Source organism: Mastomys coucha, unplaced genomic scaffold (genome assembly GCF_008632895.1).
Source record: "Mastomys coucha isolate ucsf_1 unplaced genomic scaffold, UCSF_Mcou_1 pScaffold21, whole genome shotgun sequence".
NCBI lineage: Eukaryota > Metazoa > Chordata > Mammalia > Rodentia > Muridae > Mastomys > Mastomys coucha.
The window spans coordinates 179877536-179895259 of NW_022196904.1; the positions used below are offsets into that span (position 1 = coordinate 179877536).

At 41.5% G+C, this 17724-nt stretch overlaps 1 protein-coding gene across 1 annotated transcript in view; it reads left to right on the plus strand.

The window, feature by feature from the left end:
* The window catches only part of Sorcs3 (sortilin related VPS10 domain containing receptor 3), a 609790-nt gene that overhangs the window by 430534 nt on the left and 161532 nt on the right, over positions 1-17724 (plus strand). Inside the window, exon 6 of the mRNA XM_031390639.1 lies at positions 15248-15312. Within this exon, the coding sequence (XP_031246499.1) occupies positions 15248-15312 (65 nt within the window). The remainder of the gene's footprint in view (positions 1-15247; positions 15313-17724) is intronic.

Sequence of the window (17724 nt, forward strand, 5' to 3'; positions counted from 1 at the left end):
CCATTTCACAGGAGGCTGGTGCTGTGTGTCCAGGCTATGCCTGTTCATCTTGACTCCAGTTTCAAAGGCCCTAGAAGTTTTTCAACTTGCTTCTGAAGTAGGCTGGGGTTTGGGGCTTGGGTGGAAACCTTATATAAAGGGTAGGTTAATGAGATCTATCTATTATGAACTTTCAAATTGACCTTTTATTCTCTTACTGAGTTGATGTGTGTGTGTGTGTGTGTGTGTGTGTGTGTGTGTGTGTGTGTGTGTCTATGCTCATAAAATGGGATGAAGATCCAGGTGTGGGAGTGTGAACTCCTGTACTACCTAGCACTCCGGAAGCATAGGCAGGTGGATCTCTGTGGGTTTGAGGTTAGCCTGCCCTACACAGTGGGTTTCAGACTAGCCAGGGCTACATAGAGAGACCCCCATCTCAATCAAACAAAACACAATGTACATAAAGGCTACATGATACTGTCAGGGTCAACAACTGAGAAATCTCTGGGGAAAGATCAGAGTGACACGGCCACAATAGGTTTGGTACTTTTTAGCTTATGATAGGAGTTCATTTTGTTACCCACTTTAATTTATACAATAATCCTTTGCAATAACCACTGGTAGTGTTCTCTCATCAGAAGTGAGTATCTTAAACCTCTGAGAGATCAGGGTACAAGAAGGTTATGGAGCTAGTTGTTGGTATGGCTGGGGTTTCAATCCAGCTCTCTCTGAGTATAGTACCCATGTTTACTCTACCACTGTCTGCCAGTACCCCTTTCTATTTTACTGCATATATGATAGAAGGAAGATGAGGAGGAGGAAGATGAGGAGGAGAAGGAGGAAGAGTAGGAGGAGGAAGAGGAGGAGGAAGAGGAGGAGGAGGAAGAAGAGGAGGAGGAGGAGGAGGAGGAGGAGGAAGAGGAGGAAGAGCGAATCAGTGCTGCCTTCAAAAACAGAGTCAACCTTCTGCAATGAGAAGCTAAGTCTAAGCTAACAGTGTAAGTCTAATAGCATGAGTTTTCTGCAGATTCCAGATCTGAGTCACAGGCAATGAGTGCTTCCAGGCCTTGGTGAATACTTTATCCACTTCTTCTCTGCTTAGAGAATGGAGGGAAAATGGAGTCCAGTGAGTAGAACATGCTCAGTGGGTAAAACGGCTTACCAGTGGCTTGCTGTGCCTTTCCTCCCAAACTGTTTTAGCTTTGTTATGGAAGAAGATCTCTTTATGCTTTCAATTGTTAGTCTTTGGGTTCCATTGGCTGATAGGCTAGGTACTTCTACATGTTCCTGATAGATGATCGTGTGGCCTATGATGCCACACAACAAGAGCAAACCTCTCCAGGTCCTGTGCAAGAGGTGGAGGGAGGAAGTGAGACCACTTGATACGGGAATCAGAGAGATGATAATGAGTTGGGAGATGAATGGAATTTGATATAGGGGAAAGTATCACTGAATAATCAATTTTGCTATAGTGATTCCATGTTGCCCTTAAAGGGATTGTGTGTGACATCAGAGAACAATGTAACTTTATTTTCTTTCCCCCAGTGTTTGTATTTTCTGAGTTTAGTGTAAATTAGGAGTGTACCTCTGAGTAGCCATGAAGTCAAAAGAAGTGAAGTTAAATTATCATGATTTGAATCCTTCCTTTTCTATTTGGGACCCCTAGAATCTTAAACAGGTCACTTAATCTCTTCACTGAAGCACACTTCTGTTCCTGCATTTCCAGTTTGTGGGCTGGACATGCATTCTCCATACATTTCTTCTTAGTGGTAGATGCTACAAAGGGAATCGGGTGCTGGCAGAGAATGGCTGATTGACACTATCCTCCCTCTTCCTTTCCTGAGGAGGATGGACAGTCTGTAAATGCACTACAGAATGAGCTATGAAGCTAAATCTCTCTGCTCTGGGTTTGAATCTGGAGCCACCATTTATTAGCGATGGGGACCTAGACAATTTATTTTCTTGTTTCACCCTTTAGCTCCTTGTTGGTACAATGCACACAAAACTGCACATCCCTTGTTGGGATGTTGAACTTTTGCTCCAAAATATAACTGAATGGCACTGTTGTTAGCAAAAGTTGGTATTATCAAGGTGGGCACAGCCAGCAAACTCCTTCCTTCAATCTACAGTGGAGGGGGCATCGTTTCAATAATCAAATCAGTTACAGCAGGTAGTAAATAAGATGACCAACAAAGGCACCATTTGATCATAGGGTGACTCATAAGATAGTGGAAAAAATGTTGTATTGTCACAAGATGTGGGGCAATGTTTACTATCTTCTTTATGGGTCTCTCTGTGGCTACAACTTCTGCTCCCTAATACAGTTGTCTGATGTCATCAGATACATTTATATAAACGGACTCGTGTGTGCCACACATCCTCTCTAAAAATCAGCCCAGTCTTAACCTGAGACAGCTGTAAGGATTCTGTCAGTGTAGACTACAGGCTAGTATGTCTACACCATTATATTGCGCCAGAACGCAGCCCCTTAAGAGTCCTCAGGCAAAGACTGTGAAATTCTGGTTTTATTCTCTCTAGAGCTGAGATACAATTAAAAATGTTACCACAGTAATTGGCAACATCCATTAACTTGATGAGAATTGCCCAAGGCAACACATTTCCCCCTTTTGCACGTTATTAGTCTATAAATACACCTGGTTCTTTGCTCTTTCTTCTGTAGAACTTCCACAAACTGTCCTCCCCACCCTCCCAAGCTGTCTCCTTAATGCCCTTTGCCTTTTTAATTAACTCTCTGAGTGCTTTCTGCACTTCCAGCCAGTACCACATAATCTTGGATCTAATTACATGTGGCCTTGTGGTTTATCTGAGAGGCAGCCTCCAAAGCTCATCCCTGAGGGTAGTGGACTTAGTCTGATGAGCCTGATAGGAGCGCCAGTACTATGTTAACCCACTGAAGAATCAGTCGGCAGGGACTCAGCCTCCTGTGTGAACACATCAAGGTAATGGGAATGACAATGTGTGTGGAAATTAGATAAGGATGTGGCTGTAATCCACAAACAACCAAGTACTGAAATCATCTGTCAGTAACTCAGTTACCCACCCAGGTCCTGTGTTATGTCTTCTGGTCCTTGTTGAAGTGGTGGGTACACACCCTTCTGATGGTGAGACTTCCAGTCCACCAGCAGGAAGTCTCTCTTCCCTAATGCATTCATTTGATGAAGGCAGGCCTGAGACCAGAGTGGGTGAATCCTCATGGAACAGGCATGAAGACAGGCAGTGCGAAGGCTGGGAACCTCCAAGACCTCATTTCTCCTGAGCTGTGAGGTTTCAGACTTTGGAGACAAAGTGTGGAAAGGATCCTTGGTCTTCTCCGTCGTGTGCTTTCTGACTCTTTGAACATATCTGTAACTCACTTCTGAAGAGCTAACTTCGTGGCAACCCAACAGCATTGCCACAGGTTGAGGTGCATGTCATAATTCTCAAATGGTACGTGGTCCCTGAGTGCCATTTCCTAAACCAGTGTGAGCTTCTAGACCTCTGGAACCTACTCTATCTCTTCTTGACATCCTCTGTCCCTGGCTTTCTTTTTGATATCACATAAGTGCAGGTACTCAATAGCTGAATAGAAAAGGGACAGGTTGTTCAGGTGATATGATCCGCCTTGGAGGGATGCTGGACTGTGGTGATGGGGATCACAGGGCGGTACCTCTTCTCCATCCAAATTCAGACATCATTGCCAATGTAAATGTCTCCCTTATTTTTGAATGGAAGCATTCAAGACGTTCCAGTGGATACTGGCCTACTCCTGAGTTTGCATTCTTGCTCTTTGACTCACCCCGTGTAAGTGGTTGTGGGCGTTGACTAAATACTAGGCAAGAAGGGCTGCATGATAAATGATGGCATTCAGTACATCCGCAAGTTATTGCTGCTTAAGAGTCATATGGGCTGCAGGCTGTAGTATTTTATGTTTTTTAAGTACACATCTCATAAGTTAATTATGCATGCATTTGCATACATGTCTATATATAGATGTGTACTTAAATTTGCTGTCTATGCACACACACACCACACACATATATATATATCCATAGTAAAAAATTTTTTTTAAATATATTTTTCTAAATTTCTGACAGGGTGGCTGCAGTTTTTCCAAGACCTTTGTTATTTTGTTTCTGGAGTGACTTCTTGTGCTTTCTTCTCAGATAGCCTCATTTAGCACACCATTTCCCAGCATAGATCCTATTCCCACTCTGTTCTTCCTAGTCTCACACATTCTAACCCCAAAGCCCTACTCTTTCTGACACCTTCATGGTCTACTTTCCTCTCTCAGCATCTTCTAATGCGTTACTCCATAAACATCTTATAAAGAAACAGGACATGCTCAGGAGTTAGATCATGAGATTGGAGACAGGACAAGATTGTGCCTGTTCTCTGCTTAAGTTCAGGGAATGCTGCAATGGTTTAGGCCTGCTGAAAGTGGTCTGTGTAAGGAGTGATCAGGTCATCTGTGAGCCACAGGTCTTTCTAGATTGTTTCATTTAGTGCAGTTTTACTGGGAATATGGAACTACACACAGGAGTTCCCTAGATTGTAACTACCCTATTTGTAAACAGATGTATCATGTGGATCACACTGAGTGCTCCTCCACAGTAGGTATTCAGTTAAAGCTTGCTGGCTAGCTCCCTAATGGCAAAGTGCTTCAGTAGTCCACAGGCAAGTTCTTCTGGATGTGTTACTGCATAGCCCAGTCCTGAGCTCCCACGAGCAAGGCTCAGTTTCTAACAATAGGTGGTATATATCCCTGCTCTGGATCACTGCGGTTCAGCAGTATTGAGTTTGCTTATCTCTGGAAATGGCCTCTTGCTGTATGTGTGATCTGCACTTCATTGGGCTGAAGGATTTCTTTCTAACCCTCTAGAACTTGAAGAGTTGTTAGATTAAATTAGATTAGATCACGATTATTTTTTTCTAACTGCTTCTCTAGTAGGATTTTTATTATATTTTTAACCCAATATAAACCTTTGACTTTTTATAACCTTAGACAAATGATTAATAAAAATAGTTAGCCTTTTTTATGAGATTTCCACAGTATATAAGCTGATTTTTTATTTCAATTTTTTATCTTATAAAAAATTTAGTTATTTAACTTTTTTCAGCCTTTAATGGCTGAGCCATCTTTCTAGCCTTAATTTTTTTCTTAAAGGTATATATTGCATGTCAGACACACATCCCTTAACCAAGCTCTCCTACCCTCCCTTTCCTTTTTGTCCTCTTTTCTGTCTCTTTTGTTACCCCATATAATTTTACTTATATTTTCATTTAACACACATACAATCATACATAGAATATCACATATAAAATATATCACATAATGTATATTATATGCATATATAATTGTGTGTTTCTAAATTAGATATAGGAATCACAAATGAGAGCACATTACTTTCCTACTTTTCTCAGACTGGCTGAATTTTCTTAATGTTTGGGTCCAGTTACATTCACATTTCCATAGACCACAGAACTTCCTTCTTTATGGCCCAAGAATTCCACACTCTTCTTATCCATTCTTCTATTGTCAGGCACCTAAGTTGGTCTCATACCTTTGCTATTGTGAGTATAGTTACAAAAATATCGGTGTATAATCATATCTGTTAAAAACATTCAAGGTCTCTAGGTATTAGAAAACTATATTGAGTTTATATCTCTGTCAGTATGTCAGTCATTAAGAAACAAAAACAGAAATTATTGGTGTGGATGTAGGTAAAGGGGACCTTTATAATCCTGCTAGTGGATTGTAAACTAGTCTGACATCTATATGGAGGTTTCAAAAAAAAACCCCAAAATACCAAACAACAACAAAAACAAATAAATCTAACATTTGACCCAGATCTATCACTCTTGGGCATTTACCCAAAGGACGTGAAATCAATAATTGAGTTTTAATTCAAGTTTAGTATATTTTATATACTAATGAGCCATAGCCCAATATTTGGAAAATACAGAAATATAGATCTTTTGAGCATCCCTTGATCAGAGAGCAAGAAGTTGAAAGAACAATAGATAGGTACCCAAGGGTCATGGGAAGGCCTTGTAGAAACAATGGGCAACTTCATAGGAGATGTGTTCTTACTGGATCCTTGATTGCAGAGAAAGAAGGAGAGAGGTCACAACATGGAGGGAGAGAGAGGGGGAGAGAGGAGATTGGAAAAGTAAGGAGAGAGGCAGGGGAGGAGAGATGGAGGGAAGGGGAGAGAGACAGAGAAGGAGAGACAGAGAAGGAGAGAGAAAGAGAGAAAGAGAAAGAGAGAGAAAGAGAGAGAGAATTAGTATTCAAGATGTAAAATGCAGTTAGAATCTAGAAAAATCCCTATTCATAAAATATAGAAAAATATAGATTACTCTCCTTTTCTCCTAATTAAAAAAAATAGAAAAAAATGTTTTCTAAATTTAAATTTTTCAAGATAAATTACTTTAAGTGTTCTGTCACATTGTTGTAGTCTACCAATCTAATCCCAAAGTCTAGGGAGAGAATCTGTTTACTGTAGACTGCAAGCGATTCTAGCCCATATTTCTTTGGAATAGACAGAGGGCAGATGCATATTATACAGAAGTGGGTGTGAGGATCAGCTCCTAAAACTCTGTTAATCTAGAGAACAATCAAGGCAGGCGACCAGTTGTAACCTCAGAGTGCCCACTGGAGGAGCCTTGGTCATGTTTGCTGCAGGAGACCTCTGAGGTGCAGGAGACAGACCCCTGAGGTGCAGGAGACAGACCCCTGAGGTACAGGAGACCCCTGAGCTACAGGAGATCCCTGAGGTGCAGGAGACAGATCCCTGAGGTGCAAGAGAGCCCTGGGGTGTTATTTCCCTGACATTTCCCCAGCATGATCACCTTTGTCAAGCAAATCACAGGGGACTATGTCTCACTGACCCAATATTGCTTTGATTATAAATGGGGGAAATAGCAACTTATTGACATAAAATAAAGGCTTTAGCCACTTAATTCTTTAGAGATTAATTAAGTGAATGAAATCTGTTGTATTACAGAATTGCTTTCAACATTTATTTGAAATATATCGTAGGCTGTTATTATTCATGTCTACTCATCCACTCAGTGGATACTTAGTAAAATGCAGAACAAGATATGGTGCTGTGTACTAGTGAGAAACACCATTTAATCAGGTGTAGAGGGTGTCTTTAAGGAGAATATGCTGAAAGGAGGAAAACAAGAGACGCATCAAACTCTCAGTAAAATAAGATTGTGTTTGAACCCAGGGATCCTTCCGATTTTCATGTCTTATCAATTGATGAGTCTTTACACATATGAGACTCTCCATTGCCCATCTGGAAACAACAAACAAACAAACACAAGGGAAATTGCATTGTTGATCTCTAAGTTTACTTAAAGATTGTGATAATGTTTTAAACTGTAGACGCCCTGACCCATTAATCTATTAATTGCAATTGTTATGATACGAACGCTTTTACAGTGAGAACTGCACAGTGAAAGGGATTGATGCACACCTCCCTCTTCTGAGTATTTTACATATTTATTTTACATAAAGGTATTATTTTTATTCCTGTGTGGCTGTAGGGTTTCCCCCATGAGTGTCAGGGCATGTGCAGGTGTGTGCATCTGTGTAGTCTGTAGAGATGAGAGAGATACCTGGGGTTTTCATTGTGAGTGGCCTACCTTGGTTGTCTCTTCCTGTTTGTTTGGGTTTGGAAACAGTATTAGAGTAGACTGACAGTCTAGAGAGCCCAAAAAATCCACCAAAAAATTCCTTCCTTCCCAGCACTGAGATTGCAAGCATGTGTCACCACATCCAGATTTTTTTTTTACATAGATTCTGGGGAATCATACTATGCTTAAGTAGGTGGTATGTGGGCACTTTTAACAACTGGGCCATAGCTCTATCCCATCATCATCATCAACATCATCATCATCATCATCATCATCATCATCATCATCATCATCATCATCACCATCACCATCACCATCACCATCATCATCACCATCACCATCACCATCATCATCATCATAACCATCTTCTCCCAATTGTTAAATAGTTGAGACATGGAGAAGATGAGGCTCAGTGTTTGTGATCCCACAGTGAACTCAGACTGGTTGACAAGAAAATGAATGCTCTTACTTGCATCACTGATACATGGGAAGGAGAGGCCTTCACAATTCAAAGCTGGGTTTTGGCCTCTAATTGGGTAGTTCTTAACTCTTGGGCTTCACACACCAATCTCATGGCCCTTGTGTTACCTCAGATCAGTGCTCCTGAAAGGATGAGTCCTCACTTTATCATTACAACTTCTATGTATCCTCACTTCATCATTACAACTTCTATGTACTTGAAATTCTTGGACCTTCTCTCAAGCACCTGGGTCAGAAAGGCTAGCTATATACCCAAGCACTGTTCTAATGCTCAGAACACCAGTGCATTGTAGTGCCATAACGGCTGTGAGATTCAGGAAGGGAAGTCTATTGCACCAGTTTAACTAAACCGGAATCCCCAGGGTAGGGCACGTGTTTTGATGTTTAACATTTTTCACACAGTTCCCCCAAGAGATTCTAAGATAAAGTCAATGCAAAGAGCTTCCATGAGAAGTAGGCACTGAGATAAGCCATAAATGCAACTATGGAGCATACTGTATAATTTGTATTCCAACTAGAGAGCTTGGGGGAGGAAACTGTGGTGTGCATTTGAGAGATAAACTCAGGCCTGATAGGTGACAACTCTCTAATAATATACATTACAAAATAGAAAATAGTTTCAAATCTCTGTTCACAAAGCAAAAAAAAAAAAAAAAAAAAAAAAAAAAAAAAGTGTGTGGGATGGGTGGATGGATGTGTTTATACATATGATAATTAACTTAATTTAAATAATTGTACATTGTGCACACATGTCAAAACATTATATTGACCCCTGTTCTGTTTGTGTATGTGAATCTAATTTATCAGTTAAGATACTATTTATAAAATATTTTGTAATTTAAATGCCTAACTGATCAGTCAGTAAAGCTTGGCTATTCTGACCTTATTGGTATTTTGGCTTTGCTTTCCCCCACCCCCAATGTTCATTTCTATGATTTCTTGGGAAATCTGTGCTCTGCAACTTAAACTCTCACAGCCAGAAAAAAAAAAGCCCATGCTCTTGGCCCTGCACTCCTTCCTGACAGCCAAGTGTGCTTGCTATGAAGAGGCTGGGACTAGGGTTCCAAATTGGAATCTAGGGCCACTCAACACAAATTTGCTGTGTCTCAGGATGCTTTCAAAGGCTGCTTTCTGATCTGTGAAATGAAGGGTTTGGATTAGACTGAGATGTCTCAAAGGTTGCTGTGTCTAGCTCTCCCAGGGACTGTCCTGTCTAGGTGAGTTGTCATGGATCCTGAGATGTTTCTGTCTGACCTACTTTATGGGAGTGGACATGAAGACTGTTCTCAGAGGGTGCTGTTACTAAAAATAAACCAACAGTTTATGACCTCCTTGCTAGTCTTCTAAGTGTAGCTTCTAGGGGCTGAGTTCAGTGTCTTCCCTGGAGGTTTGGCTGGGACTCCCTGGTTTCTCTTGTTCCTGTGTCCTTGGTCTTTTTATCATTACTTAAAAAGGCTTCTCATTTGGGAGAATAATCACCATCTTTCCCTTGAGCATTTCACGTGATCTTTGATGCCATCACTGGGCTCATCCATTGTTATGAGATTAATGACAAACACCTTTCAAAAGAAACCACACACATTGGGCAGCTCTGTCTAGGTTTTTGTTTTTGTTTTTTAAATCTCCCTTTTCTTAAAATAAAGTGAGTAACAGTAGGCAAACGAATCCCTGGAGCATGGAGAGCGAGCTCTGGTTTGTCCACAGCCAGTTTGTTGAGAGACTAAAGGATGCTTAAGGCAGGGTCTTATGGAGGTTGTCTGATTGAAATTGTTTTAATCAGCTATTCAACAAATATTTACTGATGATTTTCCCTGTGACAAACACTGTGAATGAATCACCTGAGGGATTATTCAACAGTAAACTCTGAGGTCAATGAACGTGTCTGATAGGGATAGAAAGGTCATTTCAACCTATTGCAACGTTCTTTTAACCCAAGGAGAACAATGCCATTTTATTATTATAAGAGTTCTCATCAAAAGTCCTTTTCAGAAGATTTGTGATCAGATGAGGAATATAAACAGGGAGAGCTTCCCTCAATTGAACACCTTTGGCAAAGGGAAATTTTTTATCTGCTACCTAGAAGACTCATAATTAGGTAGTCAACAAATGTAAGACTGGGAAAAAGGGAGAAAAGGCGGAAGGCTGGAGGGCAGTTCACTCCACTTTGTTCTTCACATAAAAGAATAATAGCTACCATGGAATACTTCCCAAGTACCACTAATGATATAAGTATTTACTGCTTAGCCAATGTAAGCTTTGTGACTCTAGGAAGATAGTGTTGTGATCCTCCTATTTTAAAACACATACATGCATAATGTTCTAGGGAGTTGGCAACAAAGCGACAAACCCCTCTAGATGAAGAGGCCTACTAAAAAAAATTAATTGTATCCAGTTGTGCATGTTATGTTTCAGTTGATCCCCTTAGCAGAAGAATTCATGGTTAAGGAATTGAAAACTCCTCATAAAGGTTTCCCCCCCACACAGGTTATATATGATTGTAATATCCTAATTCTATTTTGTTCCATGGAATTTTGTTTTAAAGTGTCTTAATTAAAGCCAGAACTATGGTATAGTTAAACACAGTTACTATTGACGGCTTGTTTCTAGTATGATAGCAATAATGTGTCTGGCCCAGTTTCTGTTTCCCACCTGATGCTCTGTAGAGATGTGCTAAGAGTTTTCTGCCGTGCAGCTTCAGTAAGATGCTCATATTTTTGTCCTGGTGCAGTCACTACTGGCAGGGAGTATGGTTTCATTTGGATCATTTCTAAAAAGGATCTCTGCAGGCTCCTGAGTTGAAGGCTTAGTTGGCTGCCGATGGGTGTTTAGTTGGTGATTAAAGAATTGATACTTGTATAGATTATTAAGACGTGGAGCCTTGTTGGAGAAATAAGCTCACCTAGAACATGCCTTGGGTTGGTATATTTTATTTTCAGACCCTTTCTCTCCATCTCTGTTTCCTAGGCACTAGGAGCTAAGAAGAATTTCTCTACCATGTTTCTTCCACGACAATGCTCTGTTTTGTAGGTGAATGGCAATGGAGCAGTTTCAGCAGATTGAAACTATAAGTCAAAATCTTCCTTCAAGCTCTTTTTCTTGTCATATGACATAAACTTGATAAGGGTAGAGTGTTATTTTCTTGTGGCCTGCTCTGTTCTGGATATTGACCCTGGCCTGGTAGCATGCTCTTCCCCGATGTTAGTCCCAGAAGGTAAAAGGAAATTGGATGGTGGTGGCTGGAGAAATCCCAAGATCCTCTGTTCACCTGGTTGGCATATCTTCATGGGCAATACCTCGTATCCATTTCCCATTGCCCATCGCATCCCTAAAGCTCCTCTTATCTATTGAAGACCTCTCCATTTTCAGACATCAAGAGTTAGGACAACTTGCAAACATGCTTTCCATCAACTCCCTCATCTCTCACTCCAAAGATCTCTCTACTCCATATTCCTCTCTCATTTATATTAACCTCCTTGCTCTTTTATTTATTTCTATTTTTCCTTTCTTATGGAATATCACCATCACGAGTTACTCCCCTTCCGAGTAGTCTAGAAACAAAAGGTTTCGAGACTTATACAGTGTATTCCTGCAATGCTACTTTATGGAGAATTTATATATGGGGGCAGGGATACGTTGACTAGAACATTGACTCCAAAAGAAGTGGCTGGGCTCAAATCCTAGTCTTCCCTAGGATAGATGCAGCAGTTCACAGGAGAAGCTAAACCCTGGCTCAAACCCACTTGCCTGGCCTAAGTCCTACTCTTACTGCTTCGTAGCTACATAAGCAGCTTAAGCTCTCAATGCCTGATTGGGCATCTTTAAAATAGAAGAAAGGATTGATTCCCAACAAACAGAGTAGGCCCAAGGATTAAATGAGACCCAAGTTTCTGTGTAAGACAGTGCCCACCATATGTGTGCTTTCAGGATCTGTGAATTGTTATCATCCTGTGGCTCCAGGCACATCAGTTAATCTCTCTTATTATCCTCTTTACCACGGAGGAAAATTAGATGAATGGTACTTTCTTTAAAAACTCATTTCGACGATTAATTAAGATAACGCTTATGAATACCAAACACAATGCCCGATACTAGATGTTCTCTGTACTCATTAGCATTTGTCAGTGTTATCTTGTGCCTTTCCCCACACATTTCCACCAAGGCATCCCTTGCTCTCCCACCTGCCCCAACCCCAACAGACATTACCAGACATGTTCACTTGTTTTTTCATTTGTTGGTTTTGTTTGTTTGTTTTGTCTTGTTTTATTAGCATATTGTTTATACAGTGTTTTCAGAAATGGGGCTTTAAGGCTGACTCAGCTGACTGTTATCTGTTTAGTGTCTGTTAATTTCTCTGTAGCATGGCATGGTCCAGAATATCCATCGTTCACAGGCTTCCCAGGAACATTGCTGTTTGCATTAGGTGAGGAAAGGCAGATCCAAGGACTTAGTTTTGCTGCCTGTGAGTAGGCATGGTACGAAGTCCAGGAAACAGCTGGGTGTGTCTCAGGACCACGGTGCCTTTCTACTGGGAGTAGTTTTGTCTCTCACCAGGAAATGGTTCACAAAATCTAGAATCACAGTTTTGTTGTCACAGTTGCAAAGATGCCGCTACGTGTAGATGGTAGAAATGTCCAACAAGTCTGCGATGCACAGCTCAGACCCCACAACGGAGAACTCTGTAGTATAAGTGTTGACTGTGCTCAACTGAGAACCCTGAAGCTAATGTCGACATTAAGGCAAAAGCAGCCACTGGCATTTTGTGCTGGATTTGGATCTGGGGGTCACAGCTAAGATTATTCCAGAGAATTTCATTTATGGATGTGGGGTTTTACAGCATGGTTACTTGTGCAAGTCCTCTGGGTGCATTAAAAACACCAGTGTTATGGTCCAACTCTCATTGATTTTTGGCTTCACAGATCTAGGCGGGTGTCTGTTAGTTTATGACCTTCTACCGGCAGTGTTCTTAAGCTTGTAGGACTACAGAGGCCAGGGTTCTGGCTAGAACACGGAAGGGCCTGTTTTGTAATCAGAGGAGGGGCTGCTGGAGGGATGACGGTGGGTGGACTTGTCACAGGGAGAAGGAGCATAGAAACAGAGAGAGACAGAGAGAGGTATACGCATAGCAGAGGATGGCCAAGTCGGTCATCAGTGGGAGGAGAGGCCCTTGGCCCTGTGAAGGCTCTGTGCCCCAGTGTAGGGGAATGCCAGGAAGCAGGAGGGGGTGAGATGGTGAGCAGGGGGAGGGGGGAGGGAACAGGGGATTGTTTTAGTTTTTGGTTTATTTTATTTTATTTTTTTTGGAGGGAAACCTGGGAAAGGAGATATTGTAAATAAATAAAACATCTAATAAAAAAAAAGAAATAGAGAGAGGTAAACAGGCCATTGGAAGTGCTCGATCAGGAAAAGTCAGGTCATCTTTCAACTTCTGAGTGGGTCTTAATGTGATCTGAGATGACTAAGTTCTCTATGCCTCAGTTTCTCTTCGAGTCAAGTAATGAATAATGATGGCTGGTGCACTTAGGTTCAAGATTTGCTGTTAGGATCAAATGAGATAAATGAAACAAAATGAAATGTATCGACGATCTTTGGGGCAAACATCTCTTGAAGTACTGCCTCCGTTGTTTAGCTTTTTGGGGACAAGAAGCAATTTACAGAAGTAAATGTTTGAACTAACGGGAGTTTGGTCTTCTAAGACATGACTGTTTTATTTTAATCAACAAAAATAATTTAATTTTCTCTATTTTATATCATTTACCACTCTGGTGTCATGAACTAAGAACACAGGCATAAAGATCCCTGCTCCTCTTTTCAGTCTCTTCATCACTTCATGTGGCTGTCAGGCATCTAATTCATCTCTAACATAGTTTACATCTCAGTGCTATTGGAAAAACACATGGACTTGTGTTGTGCAGATTGAGTTTTCGGTCTGGTTGCCATGTTTTCTACTTCTCTTACTGTCTAGGCATCTGTCTTCTAATAAATGCTCTTCCTAACTTGCTTCTCTTACATGCTGAAGTCTAGAAAAATCAGAAAACTGGCATTGTGGTTTAAACTGGGGGTCACCTGGCTATGAGAGAATACAATCACTGGCAACATCAGCAGTGGCTCTCTGTTTCTAAATGTGCCTCTGGGATGGTGACATCCTACACATCCTGTGAATCAGGGTACTGGAGACCTTGATTCTGTGCTCTTTGGTGCAGGCATGTTTTAGTGCGCTTCTTGGCGCCTGTGGCTGGATTTCTGCATCCTCACACTGGCCTGGATGCCTAAGGCAGGAGAGGAGACTGTTGCCCAGGTGGCCTTGGGAAGGACGTGCAGAGTGTCTTCTGTATGGACTGAGCTTATCCTCTTCAAGCTGCTGGCAAAGAAAAGTCTCAGGTTTCTCTCAACCTAGTAACCAGGAGAATTTTGTCCCAGACACCATGTTTTGAGTGTTTGCAGCCAAGCAGTTGTTGCTTATAAACAAAGGAGGAGAGAAGAGTAGACAGGTCAGCTGATGAGGACAGACCTTGAAGCCAATAGAATAGGGAGGGGAAAACTGGTAGTGTTCTATGTGTAAGTCATGGATAGAGCAATAATATGAATATTTAGAGGTGTCTTGGGTTGAAGGTACAGCTCCGTGGTGGAATGCCTGCCTATCAGTGAGCATGCGCAGAGCTCTAGCTCAGTTCCTAGGACAAGGGGGGAAACGTCATGACTGTGAAGACAGATGGTGAGGACTGAGGCTCACAGAAATCTTTTATAAGGTACGAAGTGGCAGGGATGGCTCAAGGAGAGAGATTCAGGCTGGGGTTTGGTGTCATGAACTCTGTTTTTCAAGAGGCTCGCTGACACAGCCGTGGGAGTCCTGCAGGCGGCAGTCTCTAAAATCAGTCATACTTCTGGAGCTGCCAATGGTTGTACTGGTAGCCCTCAACATGCAGGATGGACTTGTTTCAGAGCTTAGAGTGCTAAATACGCCCAGATGTGTATGGCTTCGCTGTCCCCGTTAAATACGCCCAGATGTGTATGGCTTCGCTGTCCCCGCTAAATACGCCCAGATGTGTATGGCTTCGCTGTCCCCGCTAAATACGCCCAGATGTGTATGGCTTCGCTGTCCCCTGTGCTCGGCCTTACTCAGCCTATCTCTCCTTTTCTCCCCCAGGTCGGTGTCTGGACTGGATAAGGAGGCAGACCTGGTGCACATGGAAGTGAGGACGGCAGATGGATGTGAGTACTAGTGAGATCACACTACACCCAGAGATCTACCAGAGGTCTCTCTCCAACCCCGATTTGCATTTTAATGGCTTGGGAAGATGAAAAGCCTCAAGATCTATTACTGCCTTGCCCATCCCTATTTCCCAGTGTAGACAGAGACTTTCAGTCCCAAGGGAGACTGTTTTGACATAAACCCCCAGGAATGAATTTCCTGGGGATGTGAATAAGTGGGATGTATTTTGCTGCCCCTGTTAGTGATTTCTTGAGCATCTTTGGTGTAATTCAAACACTGGCTTCCATAGCTCGTCTAGGGAGTTTAAGTCCATATGGTAAACCCTCATGGACCACTTGCTTTAACAAATGAAACCTTTCAGTAGATAGGCTTCCTGAAAATAATAGAAGCAGTAATTGGTGAAAATGTTGTCCTTCAATTGGGCAGAAACTTAAATATAACCTACTATGTGCTAGACTTTGTTCTTGATCTTGGAGATGCAGTGGCAAGGTATATTATCTGTGCAAACAAGAGGGTTTATTCTAACAATGGACCCCTAAGAATTCAAGTATATAACCTTTGCATAGTTTCATTCTCTTTGGGGGTGTGGTCATTGGTAGATTGCCCATGCTCCAGTAGATTGCTACACACACTGAAACACACACACACATGCACACACACACACACACACACACACACACACACACACACACATGAACAGCATCAAATTGACTTGGTGGGTTTAAAAAAATAAAAAAAAATAAAGCATGAAATTGAGAGGGGGATTTGTTAAGAAGGATCTTGAGGGAGCTCAAGCGGGAACAGGCAATATAGATATGACATTGTATTGTATACTTACATGAACTTCTCAACAAATAAATTAAGAAACTGTGCCCAGACGAGCAGATAGATGCTATCATTAACTCCTCAATAAGAAGTAGAGCTTTGGGCACCCCCAAGTCCCATTAGGAAAGAGAAGATTGAAAGCGTTCAAGAACTTAAGGATAGGAAAGAGTGTTATGAAATGCTGTCTTCAGTATGCAACCTGGCTGTTTACACTCACACACTTGCAGGAGATAGAGTCACATTCACAAGACCTGAAAAAAATCAAGACAGATAAGCCACCAAGTTCTTTGTGACTTGTGTGGCTGCATACATCTCACTGAATTTGTGTCAAGCCAGTTGTTATAGAAATTGTGATATTTGAGCCTCAAGAGATGGTTGAGTGGTTATGAGCACGGGTGCTCTTCCAGAGAATCAGAGTTAGATTCCCAGCACCCATATTACAGTCACAACTTTCTGTAATTACAGTTCCTTGGGATCAGATTCTATCTCCTGGCCTCTAAGGACATTCCACACATATAGTGTACATAAAAACCAAACACATAAAAAATCTGAAAATGCCTTGATAAAAACTATAATACTTAGCTTCCCAGAATTTAACATATTTATTGGGCTATATTTTCAATGGAAAAATAAAATCAACTTAGATGAAAATCTATTTTATTCTGATGTATAGAGTCTTTTAGGTTAGAATCAGACATAAGCAATCCAATAGAAACAGAACAGAAGAAGATCCTGCCTGTAAGATCAGAGAAAAAAGAATCTTAGCATCTTTGTGCTGCAGTGCCCTCTGGAACAGACTAGTCTCTGTTTCCTGTTCACCTCAGAGGGTTCTTGGATGACCAAATTGCATCAGAATATTGTAGAAGCCATGCAAAGTATAAAACTTGTAAGCATATTCTGCGTTGACCTGCTGTATCTACAGAATACATTAGGAAACACTGGATGTGCTTTCTGCCTCATTTAGAAATTAGTTGACCTTGTTCAGAGTTCTTGGCCTTTCCTTGATACCCCATCTATTGCTTTATATAGTTATAATCAACTTGTTAACATGGATATTATTGTTGAGCAAAATTGACAGTAGAGTTCAGCACCACAACAAACCTAGTGATGACACAGAGGGCTTCATGTCATCCGGGCTCTTCCTCCTCACTGAGAATTACCAAGCACAAGCTTGGTCTTAGGGGGTCTTGTGGAGACACAGAATTATTCTGCCCATCCCTTTAGCATGAATTAAGGTGAGCCTGCCTTCCTAGGTGTGGTTCCTGATCCAGGAGATCAGACTTAACAAGAATATCAGGTCTCACCCAGGCCAGAGAGTCTATTCGCTTGACCAAAGGGAGCTTTTCCTATTGGGATTTCACTAATACTCTAACGTTCCCACCACCTGAAGAGGTAACCCTAGCTGATGGTATAGAATTAGGGCAATGACCTATTGCTTTGGGGACATTGGGCTAGGCAGTTGTGTTACAGCCTCAATGCACCTATCTAAAAGTCCTCAAAGTATATCAGTGGTTTCACTTATATAGGGATATATAGGGAGGAAAGGAAAGGAGAGGAGAGGAGAGGAGAGGAGAGGAGAAGAGGGG